The sequence below is a fragment of the Larus michahellis genome, chromosome 10, assembly GCF_964199755.1.
Source record: "Larus michahellis chromosome 10, bLarMic1.1, whole genome shotgun sequence".
Classification (NCBI taxonomy): Eukaryota; Metazoa; Chordata; class Aves; order Charadriiformes; family Laridae; genus Larus; species Larus michahellis.
In genome coordinates, this window is record NC_133905.1 from 3,996,561 (window position 1) to 4,016,540 (window position 19,980).

General features: G+C 56.9%; 1 protein-coding gene across 1 annotated transcript in view; it reads left to right on the forward strand.

The window, feature by feature from the left end:
- The window catches only part of PLXNA1 (plexin A1), a 120,856-nt gene that overhangs the window by 82,671 nt on the left and 18,205 nt on the right, over window positions 1–19,980 (forward strand). The window contains exons 11-23 of the mRNA XM_074602299.1: window positions 326–422; window positions 1,092–1,282; window positions 4,839–4,990; window positions 5,356–5,476; window positions 5,795–5,931; window positions 6,466–6,633; window positions 7,531–7,624; window positions 8,101–8,340; window positions 8,521–8,664; window positions 9,415–9,649; window positions 11,004–11,146; window positions 14,378–14,634; window positions 19,010–19,076. Coding sequence (XP_074458400.1) covers window positions 326–422; window positions 1,092–1,282; window positions 4,839–4,990; window positions 5,356–5,476; window positions 5,795–5,931; window positions 6,466–6,633; window positions 7,531–7,624; window positions 8,101–8,340; window positions 8,521–8,664; window positions 9,415–9,649; window positions 11,004–11,146; window positions 14,378–14,634; window positions 19,010–19,076 — 2,046 coding nt within the window. The remainder of the gene's footprint in view (window positions 1–325; window positions 423–1,091; window positions 1,283–4,838; window positions 4,991–5,355; window positions 5,477–5,794; window positions 5,932–6,465; window positions 6,634–7,530; window positions 7,625–8,100; window positions 8,341–8,520; window positions 8,665–9,414; window positions 9,650–11,003; window positions 11,147–14,377; window positions 14,635–19,009; window positions 19,077–19,980) is intronic.

The window sequence follows — 19,980 nt, forward strand, 5'->3', positions numbered from 1 at the left end:
GTACGTGTGTGCTGCAGAGACACCATCTGTTTCCTTCTCTCCCAGCAGCAGCTTCAGACCTTTGTGTTAATGGGTTTTGGGTTTATTTAGAAACCCTCTGTTTTGCTTATTTATCCTTTTTTGCCAGTCTAGCCTACTGGTTTGCAGGTGCTGTATCCGATGCTTTGACCAGTGGCTGTTAGACCTGACTGAACCAGGCTCCCATCGCTCTCCTCTGGGTTGGTGGGAGCCATCCATGGAATGGGGTTGTACGCTCTGTGCCCCTCATCGGGGTGTCTCACCTCGCCCATTAACGGGCTCTGCCTCCTTCTGTCTCCTCCTGCAGTATTTCTATGAAGGGAACGACATCAGCGACCTGCCGGTCAACTTGTCCGTGGTGTGGAACGGGAACTTTGTCATCGACAACCCCCAGAACATCCAGGGTGAGTGAAGGATGGGACGGGGGTGGGAAAGCATCCTGGTGCGCCCCCCGCCGCCGCCGCCAGCTTCCAGCCCACCCCTCTCCCCCTCCCCGACTGCAGTTTGCACCAGTGCCTTGGGGGAGGGAGCGATGCTCTGGCTGTGTCAATCTGCTGGGTTTCTAAATGAGAGAGGCTTTTCTCCAAGAAACTTCGGGAGAGCGCCCAAAGCTCTGCCTTGGCTTTGAGTCCAGGGTGCTGGTGCCTTCTGCCCGTGGGGGTTTGTCCCCTTGGGAAGCTGGTGGCTTGCATGGAATCATAGAATCATAGGATGGTTTGGGTTGGAAGGGACCTTAAAGATCATCTAGTTCCAACACCCTGCCCTGGGCAGGGACACCTCCCACCAGCCCAGGTTGCTCCAAGCCCCGTCCAGCCTGGCCTTGAACCCCTCCAGGGACGGGGCATCCACAGCTTCTCTGGGCAACCTGTTCCAGTGCCTCACCACCCTCAGAGTGAAAAATTTCTTCCTGATATCTAATCTAAATCTCCCCTTTTTCAGTTTAAAACCATTACCTCTGCATGGATTACCCGCATGCAGTGGGAGGGGCGAGAGTGGGTGCCCTTCTCCCCAAAACTCTGTGCCCGTGGGCTGGAGGGGCTGTGCTGACCCCCGTACTCCTCCTGCCATTGCAGCCCACCTGTACAAGTGCTCGGCCCTGCGGGAGAGCTGCGGTCTGTGCCTCAAGGCCGACCCGCGCTTCGAGTGCGGCTGGTGCGTGCTGGAGAGGCGCTGCTCCCTGCGGCAGCACTGCCTGGCCTACGAGAGCAGCTGGATGCACGCCAGCAGCGGCAACAGCCGCTGCACCGAGCCCAAGATCACCAAGGTACGCGGGGACGGCCGGGCGGTGATATCCCATGCCGGGGAACTGGGGGGGGAAGATGGGGATGGAGATGGGGATGGGACTCTCCGGTGGCACCTCACAGCAGCCAGATCTGCTCGGTGTTTAGGACTCAGCATCTGTAGTCGTCACTCTCATTTCCAAGGCTAAAACCTTCTCTCCATCACCCCCGTGCGCTCGGCTTTGTGGCCCATCTCCGACATTCCCACCGCTCCTCCTGCACGTGGGCGGAGGATCCCAGGAAAGCTGCGGTTCTGTGTTGCTCCTCCTCTTGTCGCCGTGTGCGCCGGCAGTTCATCATCCCCTTTCACTGACAGCTTTTATGACCTTCGTTTAATAAGATTGCGTGTATTAATGTTCACATGCCTGTTGGGCCGAGCTCCAAGTGCATGAGGAGGGACTGGTGGGTATTTCTGCTGGATACCTTCTGTTTACCCGCGGCTGGCCGGCCTCAACGGTGTTAATTACCGGAGTCTTAGCACGGGATCTGATCTGTTTGGGTTTCAGTGTCTTATCTGATGGAAGCTGGAAATGAGAGTCGTGCCTTTTCCCTGCGCCGCCTGCCTCTCGCAGGGTACCGGCGCTGCAGTGTGCTGGGTGGCAGCCAACATGGGGAGAGGGGGGTATTCCCCCACCGGGCACGTCCCTGCCTGCGAGGAGTACTGCCTGCAGAGAGTTGCCTGAGGCTGGCGGAGTGCTGGCAGGAGAAGGGATCTGTTCCTGTGGGAGTGGGATCGAGCCCCAGAGCCTGCATCTGTACAAGGAGATCCGCTGTTGTGTGCGGCGCTGCAGGGCTCCCCATCCCTGGTGGCTTCCTACCCTGCTCAGGCTGAACTTCCCAAAGCTGGACCTCTGCGGATGGTGGGACCGAAGACCGCAGTGGCCGGGTGGTGACTGGGGTGGCCTTGCTGCAAGCTGTGCCCTTTCCTCTTGTGCTGGCATGGCCAGGGCTGCGGGCATGCACGCGCATCCCACTCACAGCAGCTTCCCAGCAGCTGGTGGTGTCCAGCCTCGGTGGCAGCTCTCCCGCCCTGAATTGTTATGAAATTTTGCAGTAATTGCAGGTGCAGCAGAAACAGATCTGTTAGCAGGTGGGCTTGACCTTGGTGCCGCTCTGCGTTAGTCCCCTGGGAGCTGGCGGTCGCTGTGGGTGTGCGTAGCTGTTGGTGTGATGCTCCTCCGGTAGCCTGCTGCTTCCCACAACCCCTGTCCCACACTCTGGACTGTGGGCAGGCTGGGAAACGGTCCAGAGAGCAGCCTGGTGCAGAGGGGGCAGCATGGGGTGGGGGGGGAGAAAAGAGGGATTTCACAGGGATTTCAGGAGGAGCTGAAGCCCAGCCCACCAGAGTGCAGGCGTCTTCATGGGCGGTGGGGCTGGGCTGGGCGATGACCGTCTTCACACCTTTGGAGTGAAGAATCACTTACCCATTGCTCAGTGGTGGGGACAAGCCCCCTTCAAACCTCTTGGGGGGTCCTGCCTGGTGCTGGCTGTGACCCTCGGAGCATTGTCTCTTCCCTTGGGAAGGGGGAACCCCTCGGCACCTCCTGGCCCTGTTGTGGCTGCCGGAGCTGGGAGCGAGCCCACTGCTCGCGCCCACCAGAGCTGTTTGCTTGTTGATGTAAAAGGACCCTGTGAAACCAATTAGCAGAAAAGCAGCGGTGTTTGTCGGGGCCGGGGGTTCAGAGGTGGAGGGGGGAAAGGGGAGGCTCAAGCATTCCTCGCTCTCCTCGTCAGCTCCCTCCTCCCGCACACCTTGTTTAGCCGTGACCTCTCTGCGCTGGGCGGCCAACGATGTCATTTCATTCCTGGGCTTGTTTCTCCCCAAACGCGTGGCCCTTGTCAGCTTTGCTGCGGAGGAGGAGGAATCGAACATGCCGGAGCAGCTTTTAACACTCATTTAGAAACACCAAACAAACAGCCGCTTCTTGCCAGCCTCCCCGGCGGAGCTTGATTTAGGGGGAAGACCCAACCTGACGCTGGCTGCGGATGCCATAATGAGCTCCGATCCTGGAGCTGGGCAGGGGCTGAGCCGGGTTTGGGCAAACAGTGGTTCCCCGCAGCCCCACAGGGTTTTGTCGCCGTGTAAATTGTGAGTCGTAGCTGCCTTGGTGGGAGCCGGGGCCCCAGGCGCCGATCCCAGCTCTGATGCTGTCCTGGGACGTGTCCCGCAGGCTGCCTGTGCGCAGGGGGGACCGGCTGCCCCGGTTTGGACGTGCTGAAGGTCATCAGCCCGGTGCAAATCCGGAGGATGGCGCTTAACCCCAGTGTCGATGGCTGTGGCGGGGCTGTGCAGAAAGAGCCCTTGGCTCCATGTGTCCCACTGGGGATGCGGACAATGTCTGCTGCTGTATGTTTCCCACCCTCTGCTCGTCCACTTCTCCTCGCTGCAGGAGTGATGTCCAGGAGTGAGCCTTGCGCGAGGAGGAAGAGTAAAAGGAGGAGGAGGAGGAGGAGGCCCCAGCTGGCACCGGCCCCGGGGTGGCAGCTGCCCAGATTTGCCAGGAATGCAAAGAGCTCGCACGTGCTCGCTCCCAGTGTGAGCATGGCCGTAGTGTGAGCCTGTCCAGGCGCTGGGTTTAGCGCTGGCAGAGGTGCCTCCCGGTGCTAGAGGAGATCTCCGCCAGCGCCGCAGGAGCGCGAGCATCGCCTGCGACAAAACGGTCCCTTTTCCCGCACCAGGACCCACCTTCCTCCTGGATCTGCATTATTCTCTCCTTCATCTCCTTCCCACAGCTGCCTTTTCCCCTGCTCTGTCTCGGTGTCACGAGGGACCCAGCGCCGTCCCCAGCCGGGGCGCGCAGCCCTGCCGTTCATCCCGGTCAGTGCTGCAGGTGGGCGCTGGGCCCCGGGGCGGCTGAGCGCTGGTGTAAAACCGCCTGTAATTGCCTGGTTGGAGGCAGCGGTGGGCCCGTGCCTCTGTTCATCCCTCATCCCGCCGCCGTCTGTCAGGCCACACCTGCCCACTTTATTGGGCATCATCATCCTGGTAAATGAGGCGCAGCACCAGGGTGAGGTCCCCTCCCTTCCCAGCCGGCCTCGGCACAGGGTTTGGTGGCGGAGAGAAACCCTTCTCGCCGCTGTCTGCCATGCGCAGGGACCTGGGGGAGATGTTTTCTCCTTTGAGGACATCTTGGACGTAGGAACCTCATCCCTGGGTACGTGGGACCTGGCCAAAAGCCAGGCAGATCCATGTGCTTCCTCGCCGGCACAGCTGGAGCTGTCGCTGACACTGCCCTGCCTCCTTCCCAACTGTGTCCTTGTCACCTGCGAGGGGGCTCCATCTGCAGCGGGGTGTCCAAATCCCAACCCTCTTCTTGGACACTTCTGGCATCTTCTGGCTTGTTTTTGGGGGAAATTGTGGACACAGCTGCTGTTCGGGAGGTCTTTCTGGCTCTGTGGGCTCCTTATAGACGTGCTGGCATTTGTCATCACCCTTTGCTCCTTGCCCCTCATGGAGGGGTAACACACATCCCACAGTTGCCCGAGCGAGGTGTCCCCATGGCTCTGCTCCTTTGGCTGATGGGCCATGCTCTCTCCTAGCTGTCCCCTGAGACTGGCCCCAGGCAAGGAGGGACCCGTCTGACCATCACTGGAGAGAACCTGGGCCTCAAGTTTGAAGATGTTCGCTGGGGCGTTCGAGTCGGCAGAGTGGTCTGCAACCCCATCGAGAGCGAGTACATCAGCGCTGAGCAGTAAGTGTCCGGTGAGGGGTGGGTGCACTCCAGATCACCTTGGTAGGTGGGGGACAGGGGTGCTGATGTTCAAATGCTGCCTGTGGCTGCAGAAGACGTGGAGCTGACTGGGCTGAACTGGGAGAGGAGTACCTGCTGGTTGTGGTTGCTCTGGGAGGAGCCCAAAGGCTTTGGGGATGCTCCCCCCAGGGCTGGCAGTGCCAACAGCCACCACCTTGGTTTCTTGTGAACCTGTTGGCACCTGGGACCTTTGTTTGGTGTCAGACCAAACCTGAAGACCCTTCCTCAAGCTGGTCCATCTCTACCATGGCACAGGGGTTGTCTTGGTGCCAGGGCACTGAGGGTTCCTTCCTCACATCCCTTAGGATCGTGTGTGAAATCGGAGATGCCAGCCTGAGCAAGGTCCACGAGGCGCGGGTGGAAGTGTGCATCCGCGACTGCTCGCCCAACTACCGAGCCACGTCCCCCAAGAGCTTCACCTTTGTGGTAAGCCCCGTGCCGGGATGCAGGGCTGGTGCGGGGTGGTTTGGGGTGGTTTTCCTGGCAAATTGGAAAACTGGCCATCATTTCCCTGTGGGGCAGGCGGGGATCTCTGGGCAGGCGTTGGGTTGTGCCGGTTGAATTTTTCCAAGGCTGCTGCTGCCCTGCCTCCCTGCTGGCACTGCCAACCCTCAGTGCCGTGTCCCACCGCTGTCCCACAGGTCCCTCTCCTCTGTGGCCCCGTCACGTGCTCAGGGCTGCTTGGGGACGTGGGTTTTGGTCCCCAGCCCGTCTGACACCAGGACCGCTCTTTTCCTTTGACAGACTCCCACTTTCTCCCGCGTGGTCCCAGCCCGGGGCCCTCTCTCCGGCGGCACCTGGATCGCCATCGAAGGCAGCCACCTCAACGCTGGCAGCAATGTCTCCGTGACCATCGGGGGACGGCCCTGCGCTTTCTCCTGGTGAGGAGCACAGAGGGTGACGGGCACCTCCGGAGGCTGGGAGCCTGTGCTGGGGGGCCAGTGGCAACCCTGGGAGCCAAACCCCACAGGTGGCCAGAGGCATCTCCCCCCGAAACCTCTGTGTGTCAGAGGCTGCAGGAAGAGCCCAAAGAACGGGGATTTTTCTCTAAAAGCACAAAGCCCTGAGGCATGAAGTGGATAATTTTTAGATTAGGGATGATAATGGAGCGGCTCTTTAAATATTTTCCTGTGGTAATTACTGGTTATCAGCCCTAATCGCTGCTGTTTGCAGCAGCCGTGCGATGGGAACGCTCAGGAGCTGCTCAGCTTTTCCCGGCTGCCTTTTGTTTCATTTCTTGGGTGGTTTTTTTTTTTTCGTTTTTTTCCTCCTTTCTTTCTTTTCCTCTGGCAGTTTCAGAAGGGGAGAGGGGCTGGGGCAGGGGGCTCATGGGCAGTATCGGCCCCCCCCGGCCGCCCTCACCTCCCTCCTGCCCGCGCTCTGATGGGTTCATGGGTTGTGCGTTTGTGCCCCAGGAGAAGCGCCCGCGAGATCCGGTGCAGGACGCCCCCCGGGCATGCCCCCGGCGGCTCCCCCATCCTCATCAACATCAACCGGGCAGAGCTGAGCAACCCGGAGGTGAAGTACAACTACACGGAGGACCCCACCATCCAGAAGATCGATCCCGAGTGGAGCATCAACAGGTGAATCGTGGGGTGTCCGCAGGGAGCTTGTGGGACGCGGGGGACTCTTCTCCACGTGGATCCCCACCCCCATCCCGATGGGTAGATCCCAGTGCTGCTGTGATAGCCGCTGGGCCATGCTCCAGAGATGTGGCAAGAGGAGTGTGAGCAATGGCTTGGCACCGGGGCCCTGCAAAGTCCTGGCCTGCAGTGCTCAGCCTGGCAGGGGGCAAAAGCAGAGAGCGCTTTGGAGCTGCTTAATTTCCGCTTGACATTTGGCGGTGGCGAATAAAATTAAAATATTTCCCATCGGGGGATTTTTTTGAAATGTTTACATATTTTTCTAAAAGGTTTGAATTGGCTGGAGAGAAGGCGAAGGAATCCATTAAGCTCTAGCGCCAAGGGAAACCTTCCCCAGGGTGTTGATGAGGAGTGAGCTCCCCAGGGGCATGGCCGAGCTCTCCGGGACCGCAGGGCTTTTAACACCAAGCTGTGGAGAAAACCTGCTAGGGCTCAGCCTGCCATGCCACCCGCTGTCTGCATGGTGGAGAAGGGGGTGGCAGAGGGGAGCTCCTCCTCCTCCTCAGGATGCTTTCCCATTGTGGATGCTTGGTCTCCTTTAGCTTGGGAGCTGCCTTCAGACCCCAAACCTGGACACAGTGTAGGGCATTAGTGTTAACTGGCAAGTTTTGTATCTCTAGCTGCCCCTTGGGTCAGCTGAGATGATTTGGTGGTGGTGAATGCCAGATCCTGCTGGCTGTGGTGACAGCTGGGTGGGATGAAAGGTCCCTGGGGCATTGTGGTGCACCCAGGCTGGGGCAGGTGGGCATCTGGCTGGCGAGGATGGGCGCTTCCCTCCCAGAAGTGGGGACCCAGTGCCACACTGCCTCTCCTAACCCATTATCTCCATGTCTCTAGCGGTGGGACGCTGCTGACCGTGACTGGCACCAACCTGGCCACCATCAAAGAGCCCAGGATCCGGGCGAAGTACTGCAGCTCTGAAAGGGAGAACGTAAGTGGTGCTGGCTGGGGCTGGCGGCAGAGCACAAGGAGGAGGGACGCTGTCCCTCTGCAGTGTAGGGCAGAAAGCGCATCCCTTGCCCATCAGGTGTGATGGCCTGGAGGGGCTGAGTTCCCAGGGCTGCCACCCAGAAAGAAGCGCCGATCTCCCTGCAGGACCTCCGGCCGGGTGCTGCCAGGAGAGGGTCGAGATCTGAGCGTGCAAAACTGTGCGATGTCTGCAGGATAGTAACAGGAAGATCCCATCCCCAGCAAGCTCCCACCTGCCACCCCTCGCACATCCATTGCAGACAGGAGTCCCTCTGCCCTGGGGTGGAGTGCGGTGCCTGTTGATGTAACAGCACAGGACAGGAGATCCCAAGTCTAAGCCCGATGTCCAGAGCTGCTGCTTGCAGGAGATCCTGGTGGAGTGTGATCCTGACCTCCCTGTTGGGAGCCAGGTCTGACCTTGGTCTGTGTCCCCTGCAGAACTGCACCGTCTACAATGACACCACCATGGTGTGCTACGCGCCCTCCATCGACAACCCTATACAGAGCCCTCCGGAGGTCGGCGACCGTCCAGATGAGATCGGCTTCATCATGGATAACGTCCAGGCCTTGCTGATTGTCAACACCACCAACTTCGTCTACTACCCGGACCCTGTCTTTGAGCCGCTCAGCCCCACGGGGATGCTGGAACTGAAGCCCAGCTCTCCCCTCATCCTCAAGGTAAGGCAGCGTGCAGCCAGGGACTGAGGGGTGGGGACATGTCCCTCTGTGGAGGTGGCTTTTCGTCTCTCCTGGGGCAGATTTCCGCACTGCGAGAGCACAGATTTTCTTTATGTTGGGTTTTTTTAAGTGTTCCCCATTGCATGAGAACTGACAATCTCATTCCTTGTTCCCTCAAAGGGCCGGAACCTGCTCCCACCGGCTGCTGGTAACTCCCGCCTCAACTACACGGTGCTGATCGGAGACACTCCCTGCACCCTGACTGTCTCCGAGACCCAGCTCCTCTGCGAGTCCCCCAACCTCACCGGCCAGCACAAAGTCACGGTAAATGCCGGCACCGCTGCCCTTGCTTCTCGTGTCCCACGTGTCACAGAGGTTTAGTCTCTCTCCTGGCACTGGCCCTGCTGCGTCCCTGTCCCCAGATGAGGACCCGATAGCCGGTGCACGTGCCGGAACATCTTCAGGCACCTTCCTGCTGCTCCCTGGGCATTGCTCTCCCTAATTACATGTTTGGTAGGACCAAATACTTTGTCCCCTCCCCGGCACGCTCAGCTGGGCGTTCCTGTGCCCTGGGTGGCCCTGGCTGGCCCTGCCAACAACTTCGCTTCGCTGCTGGGTGCCAAGGCAGAGCCTGTGCCAAGGCAGTGGGGGGGGGGTTCCCACCCTTTCCCCCGGTGCTGGTTCATGCCGTAAGGAAGGCTCCTTTGTTTGTGGGGTTGTAGCACAGCAGTGCTCACGCTCCAGGACACTGCCAGGTTGAAAGGGACCCGGCACGGTCCCCTCCAGGCTCCCCACCCGTGGGGGAACTCGCTTCACATCCCATCTGGTACTATAATGTTGTCTGAATGAGACATCAAACTCTCTGCCCGCTCCAGCAGCATGTCCTGCATCCCATTAAAGCGCGCCGTGCTGCTTCGGACCGGCTCCTGCCATTCCTGCTGTTTTCCACATCCTTTTTCCCCCAGGCTGGGAATCATCCCCCAGTTCCCAGCACAGTGGGCACGGTAGGGAGGGCTGCCCTGGGTGCATGCCCCCTGACGCCAGGTCCTTTTTTTCCCCCTCCCCGTGGTGCAGATCAAGGCTGGAGGGTTCGAGTTCTCCCCGGGGACGCTGCAGATCTACTCGGACAGCCTGCTCACCCTGCCCGCTATCATCGGCATTGGCGGCGGGGGTGGTCTGCTCCTCCTCATCATCATCATCGTCCTCATCGCCTACAAGCGCAAGTCCCGGGATGCTGACCGGACCCTGAAACGCCTCCAGCTGCAGATGGACAACCTGGAATCCCGGGTGGCCTTGGAATGCAAAGAGGGTGAGGGATCCTTGTGCCACTAATGTGGGGGTCTTGGAGGGTCTCCTGATATCCCGAGGCTCACTGTGCTCCCACCCTTTCCCTGCTGCCTTCCAGCGAGGCGGTGGGAATGGGCAAAGCTGCTTTGTCAGAGGAAACTCATTTTACGTGGGATCTGGGGATTTTTCCAGTTAAGGAATTCCCCTCCTTTTCTCCAAACGGGAGAAAAGAAAGAGGGTAGCGAAGGCTGCCTGGGTGCGGGCAGTCGGTCTCTCGTTATGTGACAGACGGATGCTGTGAAATTGGACAGAATTCCTTGTATGATCCTTCTGATAAAACCTAATTGCCCATTATCCCCCTGAGCTGGCTTCCGAGGCCCCGACCCTGCCAGCCACAGCCAGCCCGGGCGCTGCGGATGGAGCAGGCACCGAAAACAAGATAATAAAAAGGGGAAAGAAAGAGAAACCCTTTGGTGCCCCAAATCCCCATCCCTGCGCACGCCTGCGGATGGCACTGGTGACAGGGAGAGGGGAGGGAGCGGGTGGAGGGGATGGTGTCTTGTCTTCCACAGCTGGCAGATAAAAGGATCTGCTTTTAATTAAAAGGCACAATCTCTTCCCTGCCTTTTCTCTTTTCTAGTCCCACTAGTTACAGATAAGATAGCATGCCTTTCAAGCTGACGGTTTGTTTTTTCTCATCAGGCTGACGAGCCTGCAGTCCTCTGCCTGGCTTTCAGCTCCCTTTAAAGTGCCGTTAATTTGATTTTTCTGAGGGTTTTCTCCCCCCCGCCAACACCTTTCCCTGGTGCATCTCCAGGACTCCTCTCCCGTCAGCTTTTCCCTGTAGGTGCAATTAAAGGTTCAGGACCCCCCCTGCATCGCATTCCCTTGGGAGTTGCGGCTGCCTCTGCTCGGATCCGGAGGTGCCGGGGTGGGTGTGTTTAAGCTCTTCTCGTGAGTAGTATTTAGGTCAAAAAGAAATGAGGACATTCTTGTGGTTTAGGCTGGCGTTTTCCCCCAGAAGCTCTGGCTTTGTTCAAGCCTTGTTGTTCCCCGCTGCCCCCAGCATCTCTGGGAGGCTGTGAGTGCTGAGAAGGGGGGATTTGAGCCCCCTGGGAGCCACGATCCTGTTCCCAAAACTGCCACTTGGTTTATTCTGGGGAAGTCATCCCCACCCTCCGCAGCTCAGTTTCTCCATCTGTGAGATGGGGACGGAGATCACAGCCTGCTGCGGGGGGGATGCAGACCTGATTCACGCCTGGGGGGGGGGTGTCTCACCCATGGGGTGCTGGGGGGTGTGGCGGAGCCTGGGCGCTGATGCTGTGCTGCTGGGACTCCGGAATGTGTTGCTTAATTCTGCTTTTCCCCCCTGCCAGCCTTCGCTGAGCTGCAGACTGACATTAACGAGCTGACCAACGACCTGGACGGGGCTGGCATCCCCTTTCTGGATTACCGCACCTACGCCATGCGGGTTCTCTTCCCAGGGATCGAAGACCACCCCGTGCTGAAGGAGATGGAGGTGTGGTACCGTCTGCCTGTCTGTCCCTTCCCAGTCCCCTGCGCGAGTCCCCGTGCCCCAAGCGTAGGGCTGCAGAGATGCCTTGGTTCTGATGCTGGCAAAGAGCATCCCGCTGCGTGGCAGGCAGCGCAAATGGGGACCGGCTGCCGAATGGTTACTGTGCTCTCTGACATTATTATCAATATTTATATTAATATCATTGCTGCTGTCATTTTCTACAGCACTTGCTTTATTCAATTGGGTTTGTTTGATGCCTGACCGGCCGCTCGTTTCTAGCGGGCTTGTCCGACATCGCCTGCGTGCTGGGCTCCGTTTCTCCGTGCAGAACCCATCCTTGGCATCCTTCCCCTGCTCCCCAAACCAGCTCCCTCTCCTCTCCCGGCCTCCCCACATCTGTTTAATTTAGTGCGTGCAATTGCACAGCAATTGGCTTCTCGTTTGCTGGGCTGCCGAGGCCGCTCTTGATTAGAGAAAGGAGGGGGGGTGACCTTAGCTTCCCCTCGCTGTTGACCCGGCACAGTAATTAATGTCGACGGGGGCTTCACAATGTATTTAGGAGAAGTAATCGGCGCTGGTGCAAGATGCACGGTCACTAATTACAATGCAACAAGCTCTTACCAACTGCAAACGCACGTGCTGGTGTTGTACGCCAGCATGGCTACAGCTCGAGGCCCTGGCCCTCTGCCTGCTCTCCTTCTCTGGTCCCTAATCCCAGCTCTGGAGGGCGGCAGGGACCCCGTTTCCATGGATTTCCCCTTGCAGCTTGGGTTTCCGGATGCTCAGAGCCGCAGCAGGCGTGAGCGTAGCCCTCCCTGGGGCACAGCCCTTCCTGTCTCTGCGAGCGCCTGGCTCTCCCCTCACCTCCGCTCTTGCTCTTAAGGATTTTCTCTAAAGAGAGAGGGGTGGAAAGGCTATCAAAAACGCTATCAGAGGAGGAATTTTTCATTGGCCATGGCAGGCTGGGTGGGATTTTGTCCACTTCCAGCTCCTAATTCAAAACATCCCGCTGGAGACAGCACGCCGGCTCAGCCTGGCCTGGGAAAGAAGAGGTTAAAGTTGCAAAGGAGGGGAAAAAAAAAAAAAAGAAAAAAAAAAAGAAAAAAAAATCCCCCAAAGAGATTAAATAAAGCAACTACAGTTGTGTAAGCTTCATATAATTTAATCACGTTTGCTTTTATTTGTCTCTTTACTCAGAGTGTAACATTAGCTATTGCAAGTGACGGGAAGGAAACGGCACTTGCTCGCGCACAGGCTAATCTGCAGCGAGCATCAGGCTGTCGGTACCCGCTCCCTTTCGCTTCAGGTTTTGAGGGGGAGGTTTGTTGCTTTGTGCGAATTTAAGCCTGATTAAATATTTAATTCAGTATTGTTCATTTATTTCTGCTAATGATCAGCGAGTTAAACACGGGGGGCCCAGGGAGGCGACAGGCATGCGGGAGGCTCGGGCATTGCCGTGCTGCTTGTGATGGGGCTTTCAGGTCCTCCCGTGCTCCCTGCCAAAGCTCCCACGGGATGGTCATTGGTGGACAGGGCCCGTTTCCCATCTTATCGAGATCCTCCTGCTCCACTGAAGGGATAAAGCCTCTCGTCCCGGGGTCTCCTTTGCCTGGTCTTGGCTGCAAAAGCACCAGCGAACGCGCAGGGGTGGGGATGCAGCCCGTCTCCCTCTGCCCCAGTTTTACTGGTGGGTCTGGTCAGTCTCCAGCGCAGCGGCTGTGCTCCAGCCAGCTCTCGGGTCTTCCTGTGCTGAGGAAGCAACCGGCATTTCTGCATCCCTGCAGGGAGCAGCCGACGCTGCTGAACCTCCGGCATCCGCCTGAGTTACCAGCATCATTGCAGTGAGGTCCCCGCGTCGTCTGGAGGGAGGGACTCCGGGAAACCATCATTTAAAGCATTTCTGTTCCTAGCAGGAGGTTTATCCTCTGACCTGCATTAGGCAAAATTGAGCCACGTGCTTGCTGGCGTGGTGCCTGCAAGAGGAACCCCGAGGACGGGGGCAGAGAGGGTTTGTCACTCCCCCATCGCCCTTCTGGGATGCTCTGGGGCAGGTTTTCCCTCTCACCTGGGTGATGAGGGTGACAGTGGCGCTTGGAGGCTCGTATCACAGTATTGACAAGGACTGGGTGGGAAACGGGGATTTTGTCCAGTGGGAAAGAGTATTTTGGAGGGGGAGGTTACAACCACGAGGAATTTTGCTGAACTGAAGAGCTTTGATCCAAAGTTTTGATTGAAGTGAAATGATTTGATGTGTCAAAACCCTGTTCTTCATTTTGAGTTGGTGTTTTGAAATGAAAAGTGTTGTTTTGTCTCCCAATATCGACATGAAATGAAATTTTTCACTTATTCTCCCAATCAGGAAGACAAGGGAGGAAAAAGAAAAAAAATAATTAAAATTGACGTTTTACCGCAGTAAAGCTTTTATTCAGAGGAAACCATCTTTTCTAATGGGAAAACGTTGTGTTGTAAAAATGTTCATTTCTGATAAGAAATGTGGTCAGGGCTGACCAGAGCTGGGCTGACGATGGCAGTGCGGGGATGAAAGCATCCCAGCCTAATCCCTGCTGGGTCCTACGTGGCCAAGTATGGCCAGAAATACACCTTCAAACATCTCAAGAGGAACGGGAATATTCCAGGCTGTGTCTGGAGCGGGGCAGAGCCAGATTTCTGCTATTTGCTTCCCTGTCTCAAATCCAGCCCCCCTCCCCCCGGCCCCCTAAACCAGGCGGGTTTGCTGCTGGCAGAGCTCAGGGTTGTGGCTTTATTTGCTTTCTGTGCAATACCCGAAGCGCGTGTTGCAGGCAGTCACTTGGGTGGGAATTGAGCTGCTTGTTAGCTGACACTGAAAATTGTAATTTGTGCGCGTGTTTGGGAGAGAAAGAGTGTTTGTTTATGGGCGGGAAGTGCGTGTGTATGCCTGCACACGCGTGGGAGAGAGTCTTTGTATGGAAGTGTGTGTGTGAATACATATATATATATACATGGATGCCCCGAGACTGTGTTAACCTGATGCTGAGATATTGCAAACTAGATAATGCTTCTGGAGGAAACCAAGGCTGATCACCAAAGAGGAAGCTTGGTAGTATGGAGAGAGCAAATCCAGCTGCTTTTTTGACCCTTTTTCATCCTTTCCTCTTGGGGGATGAGGGTGAATCCAGGGTCTTGTGCAGCCCAGCCCCCTTCTCATGGCCCTCTCCCTCGTGCCCATCTCCCAGCTTTGCTCTATCCTTGCAGGTCCAGGCGAACGTGGAGAAGTCCTTGACCCTCTTTGGGCAGCTCCTGAACAAAAAGCACTTCTTGCTGACCTTCATCCGCACTCTGGAGGCTCAGCGGAGCTTCTCCATGCGGGACCGCGGCAACGTGGCCTCCCTCATCATGACGGCGCTGCAGGGCGAGATGGAGTACGCCACGGGTGTGCTGAAGCAGCTCCTCTCCGACCTCATAGAGAAGAACCTGGAGAGTAAGAACCACCCCAAGCTGCTCTTGCGGAGGTGAGTGACCATCTGAGAGGTTGGAGCTGTGGGACTGTGCCCAGGCTCTTCTGAGTGTGTGGACACGAGCTGGTGTCCCTTAGGGATGCCATCAGTGGTGGCTTTGGTGTTGTCTGTGGCAATGTCGGCACTGGGTCTGTGGTCAAGCATTTCCTTGCCTCTCTGCGTGCAAGTACGAGAGGGATGTGGGACCGCCTGGAGCCATCCAACTCAGGAGTCGCCCATGGGATGTTCTCGCTTTGGTTTGACCCGTGTGGGTTCATCTTGTCTGGGAAGGAGAGAGCAAGATGCTCGGCAGTTGCCAGCTGTGTAGGCGGGTGCAGGGAGGATGCACATTGGTGTCAGGCGCTGTTGTGCATCGCTGCAGCGATGCTCTCACCTGCCTACCCTTCTCCAGGTGACCAGGCCATCCCCCGCACCCCTCGGCACCCGGGGCAGCTCTCACCTTGCCTGGTGGCTGCCTTGCTGCATGGGTGCCTCCGCAGGCTGTCAGCAGGCAGGAGTCCTCCTTTCCCCGCTGCCTCCTCGGGGCTTGCCCACCTTGCCGGGCACAGGGGGGTTTTCCTGGGAAAGCCAAGCGGATCTTCGCAAGCTGGGAGTCTCGCCGGGGCCGGGGGGCAGCGTGAGCAGGAGGCAGCCTGCCAAGCCCTGTTGTGAGTCTGCCTGGCCCATCAATATTTAACGATAGCTCTGAGCTCTCCTTCATCACGGGCTGATGAATATTGAAAGATACACCAAGTGCTGAACAAAAACAATTAATAAGCTCCACCGGCCCAGCTCGAGGCCCTCCGTGCTGTCTTCTCCCTTCGCATGCTGTGCCGTGCCTCCTCGTCTCCACCAGCCCGGTGCCACCAGCCTCCAGCAGAGATGCGGGGATGGCTGAGAGCCACAGGGCTGGCATGTCACCAGAAAGGCTCAAGAAAACCAGAGCATCTTTCAGACATCGACGAAAGTTCGTGGCATGGCCAGACTGCACAAAGCCTGTCGGGTTTTGTGCCTGGCCCTGGGGAGACGCCTGGAGAAGACACGGGTGTGACCCGGTCCTGGTTACATCCCTGACACCTTCCCTTGGCCGGTCTCTTTAGGCACATTGCTTTCTTACTCTCTCTGCTTCATTTATCACGCTACACGGGTGCCCCTAATTTCTCAAAGGACCTCGTTAGCAATGTGCCAGGGAGGGGGTGCGGTGCAGACCTGTGGCTGGCCGGGAGAGGGCTGCGTCTTGGAGGTGCCAACCCCTGTCCCCATCCCTGTTCCCCGAACACATCCTTTTTAGGCTTTTCCCTTCTTACTGTCCCTCCATGACACCAGACTTCACTGAAATATTTAAACCATGTTTCCACCTCCTGGGTCTCCCAGAGCATCATGAAGCCGCTGCCATCGGAGCAAAACTCCGGAATGAAGTAAATCAATAAAATATAAATAAAAGGCAGTGCAGGGAGGCCAGCAGCCGCAGTGGCTGAGCCGTGGGAGCCGCAGAGGGGCAGAGCCCAGCCCGAGCCAGCACGGTGAGAGCCGACAGCCCGAGGACTCTCGGTCCCCAGCCATGGAGCTCGAGGGCCCATCGCAGGTGGAGCTGCAGGAGGCTTAGGACAGGGACGAGGTTCCCTGGCCGGTACCTTGCTTGTGCCTCCCCGAGTGATATTTAACGAGGAGACTTCGCTCTTCCTGTAGCCACGTTGTGGAGCGAGCGGTGCTGAGGGTTGAGCTTCTCCATCCTTTTGATTAGCGCTGCTGTTGGGCGTGAGAGTGTGCTTACCGCCCAGGGCAACTGGATTAACATTGATCTAACTGGGGAGAGCTGTTATTTATTTATTTGGTTATTGGATAATCCCTCTGTTGCTGTGGCATCTGGCTCTATCACGGATAAAGACAAACATCCTCTGGAGCCTGGGTGGTGACACTTCAGATGAGTGCTACGGGCTTGTCTGTGAAGGACCTGGTCTGGGGCCGGGGAGGGTGTCTGCGGAATAGCTTCAGTCCACCCCATCCTTCGCTTTCTCCCCACATCCCTTCTCCATTTTTCCTTCCCTTTGATGGATTAATCTTTCCTGGCGGGCACTTCCCTCCTCTGGAGGCTCAAATATTACCATCCCCTAGTGGTTTAAGGAGAACTGTGCTATTCCAGGGAGGCCAAAAAGGGCTAAGCCCCATTAGCACCAGAGAAAGCCTGGGATGGGACCATACAACCCTGAGTCAGCTTGAATAAACTCTGGGAAAGTGGATTTCCTACCCCAGCCATCTGGCCATCGGGAACTGCTCCTGGCCCATCTGCCAGGCATGGCATGGTCGTTGGGCAGCGTGTGGCATTGGGCAGTGGGCCTCCTCCTGGTGGCTCTGAGGTTTGGATTCCTTCTGGGTTTTGTCTCTTGAGTCAACTTGTTTGTGTCCCTTCCCCTGGTGCAACAGGAATGCAGCCACATTCGTGAGTTATTAGTATTGCTTGTGCTTTCAGGAGCATCTATGGTTGCAAGTGGCTGATCTGATGGTTAACGGGTGGATAAGCTGAAGAAGCGTGACCGGAGAGGGTTGGGGGGCTGGCTGGCATTTTTACTTTCAAGGGAGTGAAAGCCGCTTTAAAAATAATGGATGTGTTAAGGGGAATTTTAATGTTACAGCAGCAAGATCAGGCTGTGGTGCAGAGACAGGTGCGTTAAGCTGCCCTTGTAGGGCTGCATGGTTCACCTGGGTCCTGTGTCACCCTCAGCCCCCTCCATGCCAGGCTGTCCCTCTCCTCTGCTGGTGCGGCATGTCCTGGCTGCAGTACCGCCACCCCGAGGTCCTCACGTCCTATTCGGACCCACCACGTCTCCTACCCATCCTGCGGGATCCTGCTCACCCTCTTGGGCACATGCTGCGCGGTGATGGTCCCAAACAGGCACAAGTGACTCCCCTGGACCTGCCCTGCCATACTGCTTTGGAGCACGATGGCATCTGGATTTGAACCACGCTTTAGGAAACTAGGAGCAATATATAGGCTTTCTCAAGGCAGTTTTGGCTGCTTCCTTCAATTGCATCTTCAAAAGCTGAGAGACAAAACTCTATTTTTAATCTCCCTTTGGAGCAGGTAGTTGCAGCATCGTTCACTGCAAACTCCTACATCACCACCCCACTCCGAGGAGACACACAGAGACCCGGGATTTCCACCATGCTGGCAGGGAAGGGTTAAATCCCAAGCCTGGCACAGTGTCTTTGCACAGTGCTCCAAAGGTACATGGGAAACAGCTTAAGCTTCCAACCACTGCTCTTACTCCTTCCTCCTTTAATCTCCTTGTTTTCAGCTGAATTAGTACTGAGGATAAGTTTGACCAAAACCATATTGGGATCAAAGTCTTGCAGACCTAAATCCAGCAGTGGCTTTAACCAAGGCCGTGTGCCGGTGGACCGGTGCCATCTCTTTATGTTGCAGGGCTCTCCATCCCTGCCGAGAGCCAACCAGATCCAGGCCCAAGGGTGGAGGCATGTAGAGAAGCGAGGGTGCAGAGTGTGGCCTCCTAAAGCTTCTCCATCACCACCGCTCAGTGCCAAGAACCAGATGTCCTCTCTCTCCTCCAGCAGTTCTTCTGAGCAGACCTTGCACAGGCTGCTGGGGAAAAGTCTTTATCCCTCTGGTATTGGTGATGATTGTCCTCTTACTCCACTGTGGGTCCTGGGCTTTCAGGCTGTAGAGATTAAGGGCTACTTTGGGGGTTGCAGGGAAGTCCCATGTGACCCAGTAGTGGTGAGCCTGTGTCAGGGCAATAGCGACATTGAGTGCGTTGCAGGAGCAGAAGTCAGCAGCAGGTCCCAGGTGGTGAAAGGGGCTTCCAGCTACATCAGGCACAGGGTGATGTGGGAGGAGGCGCTCCTGTCATGGGAATGCGGGTCAGGATCTGACTTTGCCTTGCAACCTTAGCTCTTCCCTTCAAGTTTTGCTTTAACTGGGGAGCTTGAGGTAGGTTTGGTGACATTTCCCTAGCTTAGGTGTCTCATACAATCCTCCTGTGGAGGGAGCTGCCTGGTTCCAGTGGGACACGATGGAAGAAACAAACTTCACTGAAGTAGAAGGTACCAGGGAGATGCAGAAAGCTGGTCATCCCCTGGGCGAGCCTCCCCATGGGACAAGGTCATGCTTGGCTCTCCGAATACGATGGAGACCAATTTGCTTCTCCCTCCTGGGTGGCTGCTGTAGCTCAGCCTTCTGGATGGGCAGGCTTTCCACTACGGCTTTTGCTGTCTGCTTGTGCCCCTTTGCTTCGAGACTCCTGCCTTTCCACGTATGACCTTTGAAAGCCAAAAATAATTGAGCCACAGTCCGAGGCTGAGGTGGCAACGGGTGAGATCAGAGACCCTTAATATCCTCTGCTGACAGCTTTGCTCTCTGTCTTCCCTACAGAACGGAGTCGGTGGCAGAGAAGATGCTGACGAATTGGTTCACGTTTCTGCTGTACAAGTTTCTGAAGGTGAGTTTGGGAAGGGATGGCAACCCCGTGCGGGCAGGGAGGTGGTTCCTGCCTCGATGGCATGGGCAGTGTGGTACCCAGAGCCTGGGCTGACGTGCTCCTCAGTGCTGCCGCTCCCTCCCGGAGCAGAGATCGCTTCCCAGACCTCTGTTCCCATCCTGTGTTTCTGAGATGTGATTAGTGACTCTGGGTCTCCTTTTGGGGAAATAGCTGAGAATGAAAAATGAAATCCAGACCAGGATTGCTTATTGCATAGTGGGTTTGAGATCTTCTGAAGAACGATGCCTGGAGAAAAGATCAATCTGAAGCAACTCAGCTGAGTCTTGAATCCCTTTGGAGTGGTCCCTATTCCTCCCTCCTTGCCTCTGCTTGTGTAACTTGGGAGGAAGAAGCCCCTGGAGCTGGTCTTTGCTGTAGACATGACTGTGATCGGAAGATATTTCTGCCTGTTTGAGCTGTAGTTCGATGTGCCGCACTCTTCATGAAAGGGCACTGCTATTCCTTCGTCTCTTTGACACTGATGCTCTGTGGTAGGGGAATCGTTTTCCCCAGGTGTCTCCACTTCTGCTGCTGCTTCCCCTCCAGAAGGTGCCCCGGTGGGGATGGACGCCCTGTGGGGCCTCTTGGCAGCCGGGGACACAGCTCTCTCCACTGCACAAGGGTGCAGCGCCTGGTAGCTTGAATTTGCCTTTTTCCTAATTTTATCGGGGTAGCACAGCAGGATGCCAAAGCGTAAGAGCTGTTTTTACCACTGGTTCATCCCACCCGTATCAAGAACATTTATTCCATCAGCACCGGTGCTTCCACCTGCTAGAGCCGCCCCAGCAGCCATGCGGGTTACACAGCTGCAGCTCCAGCCCCTGGACCCCCGGCTCGGTCCTGCTGCTGCTTCGGGCTGACACCG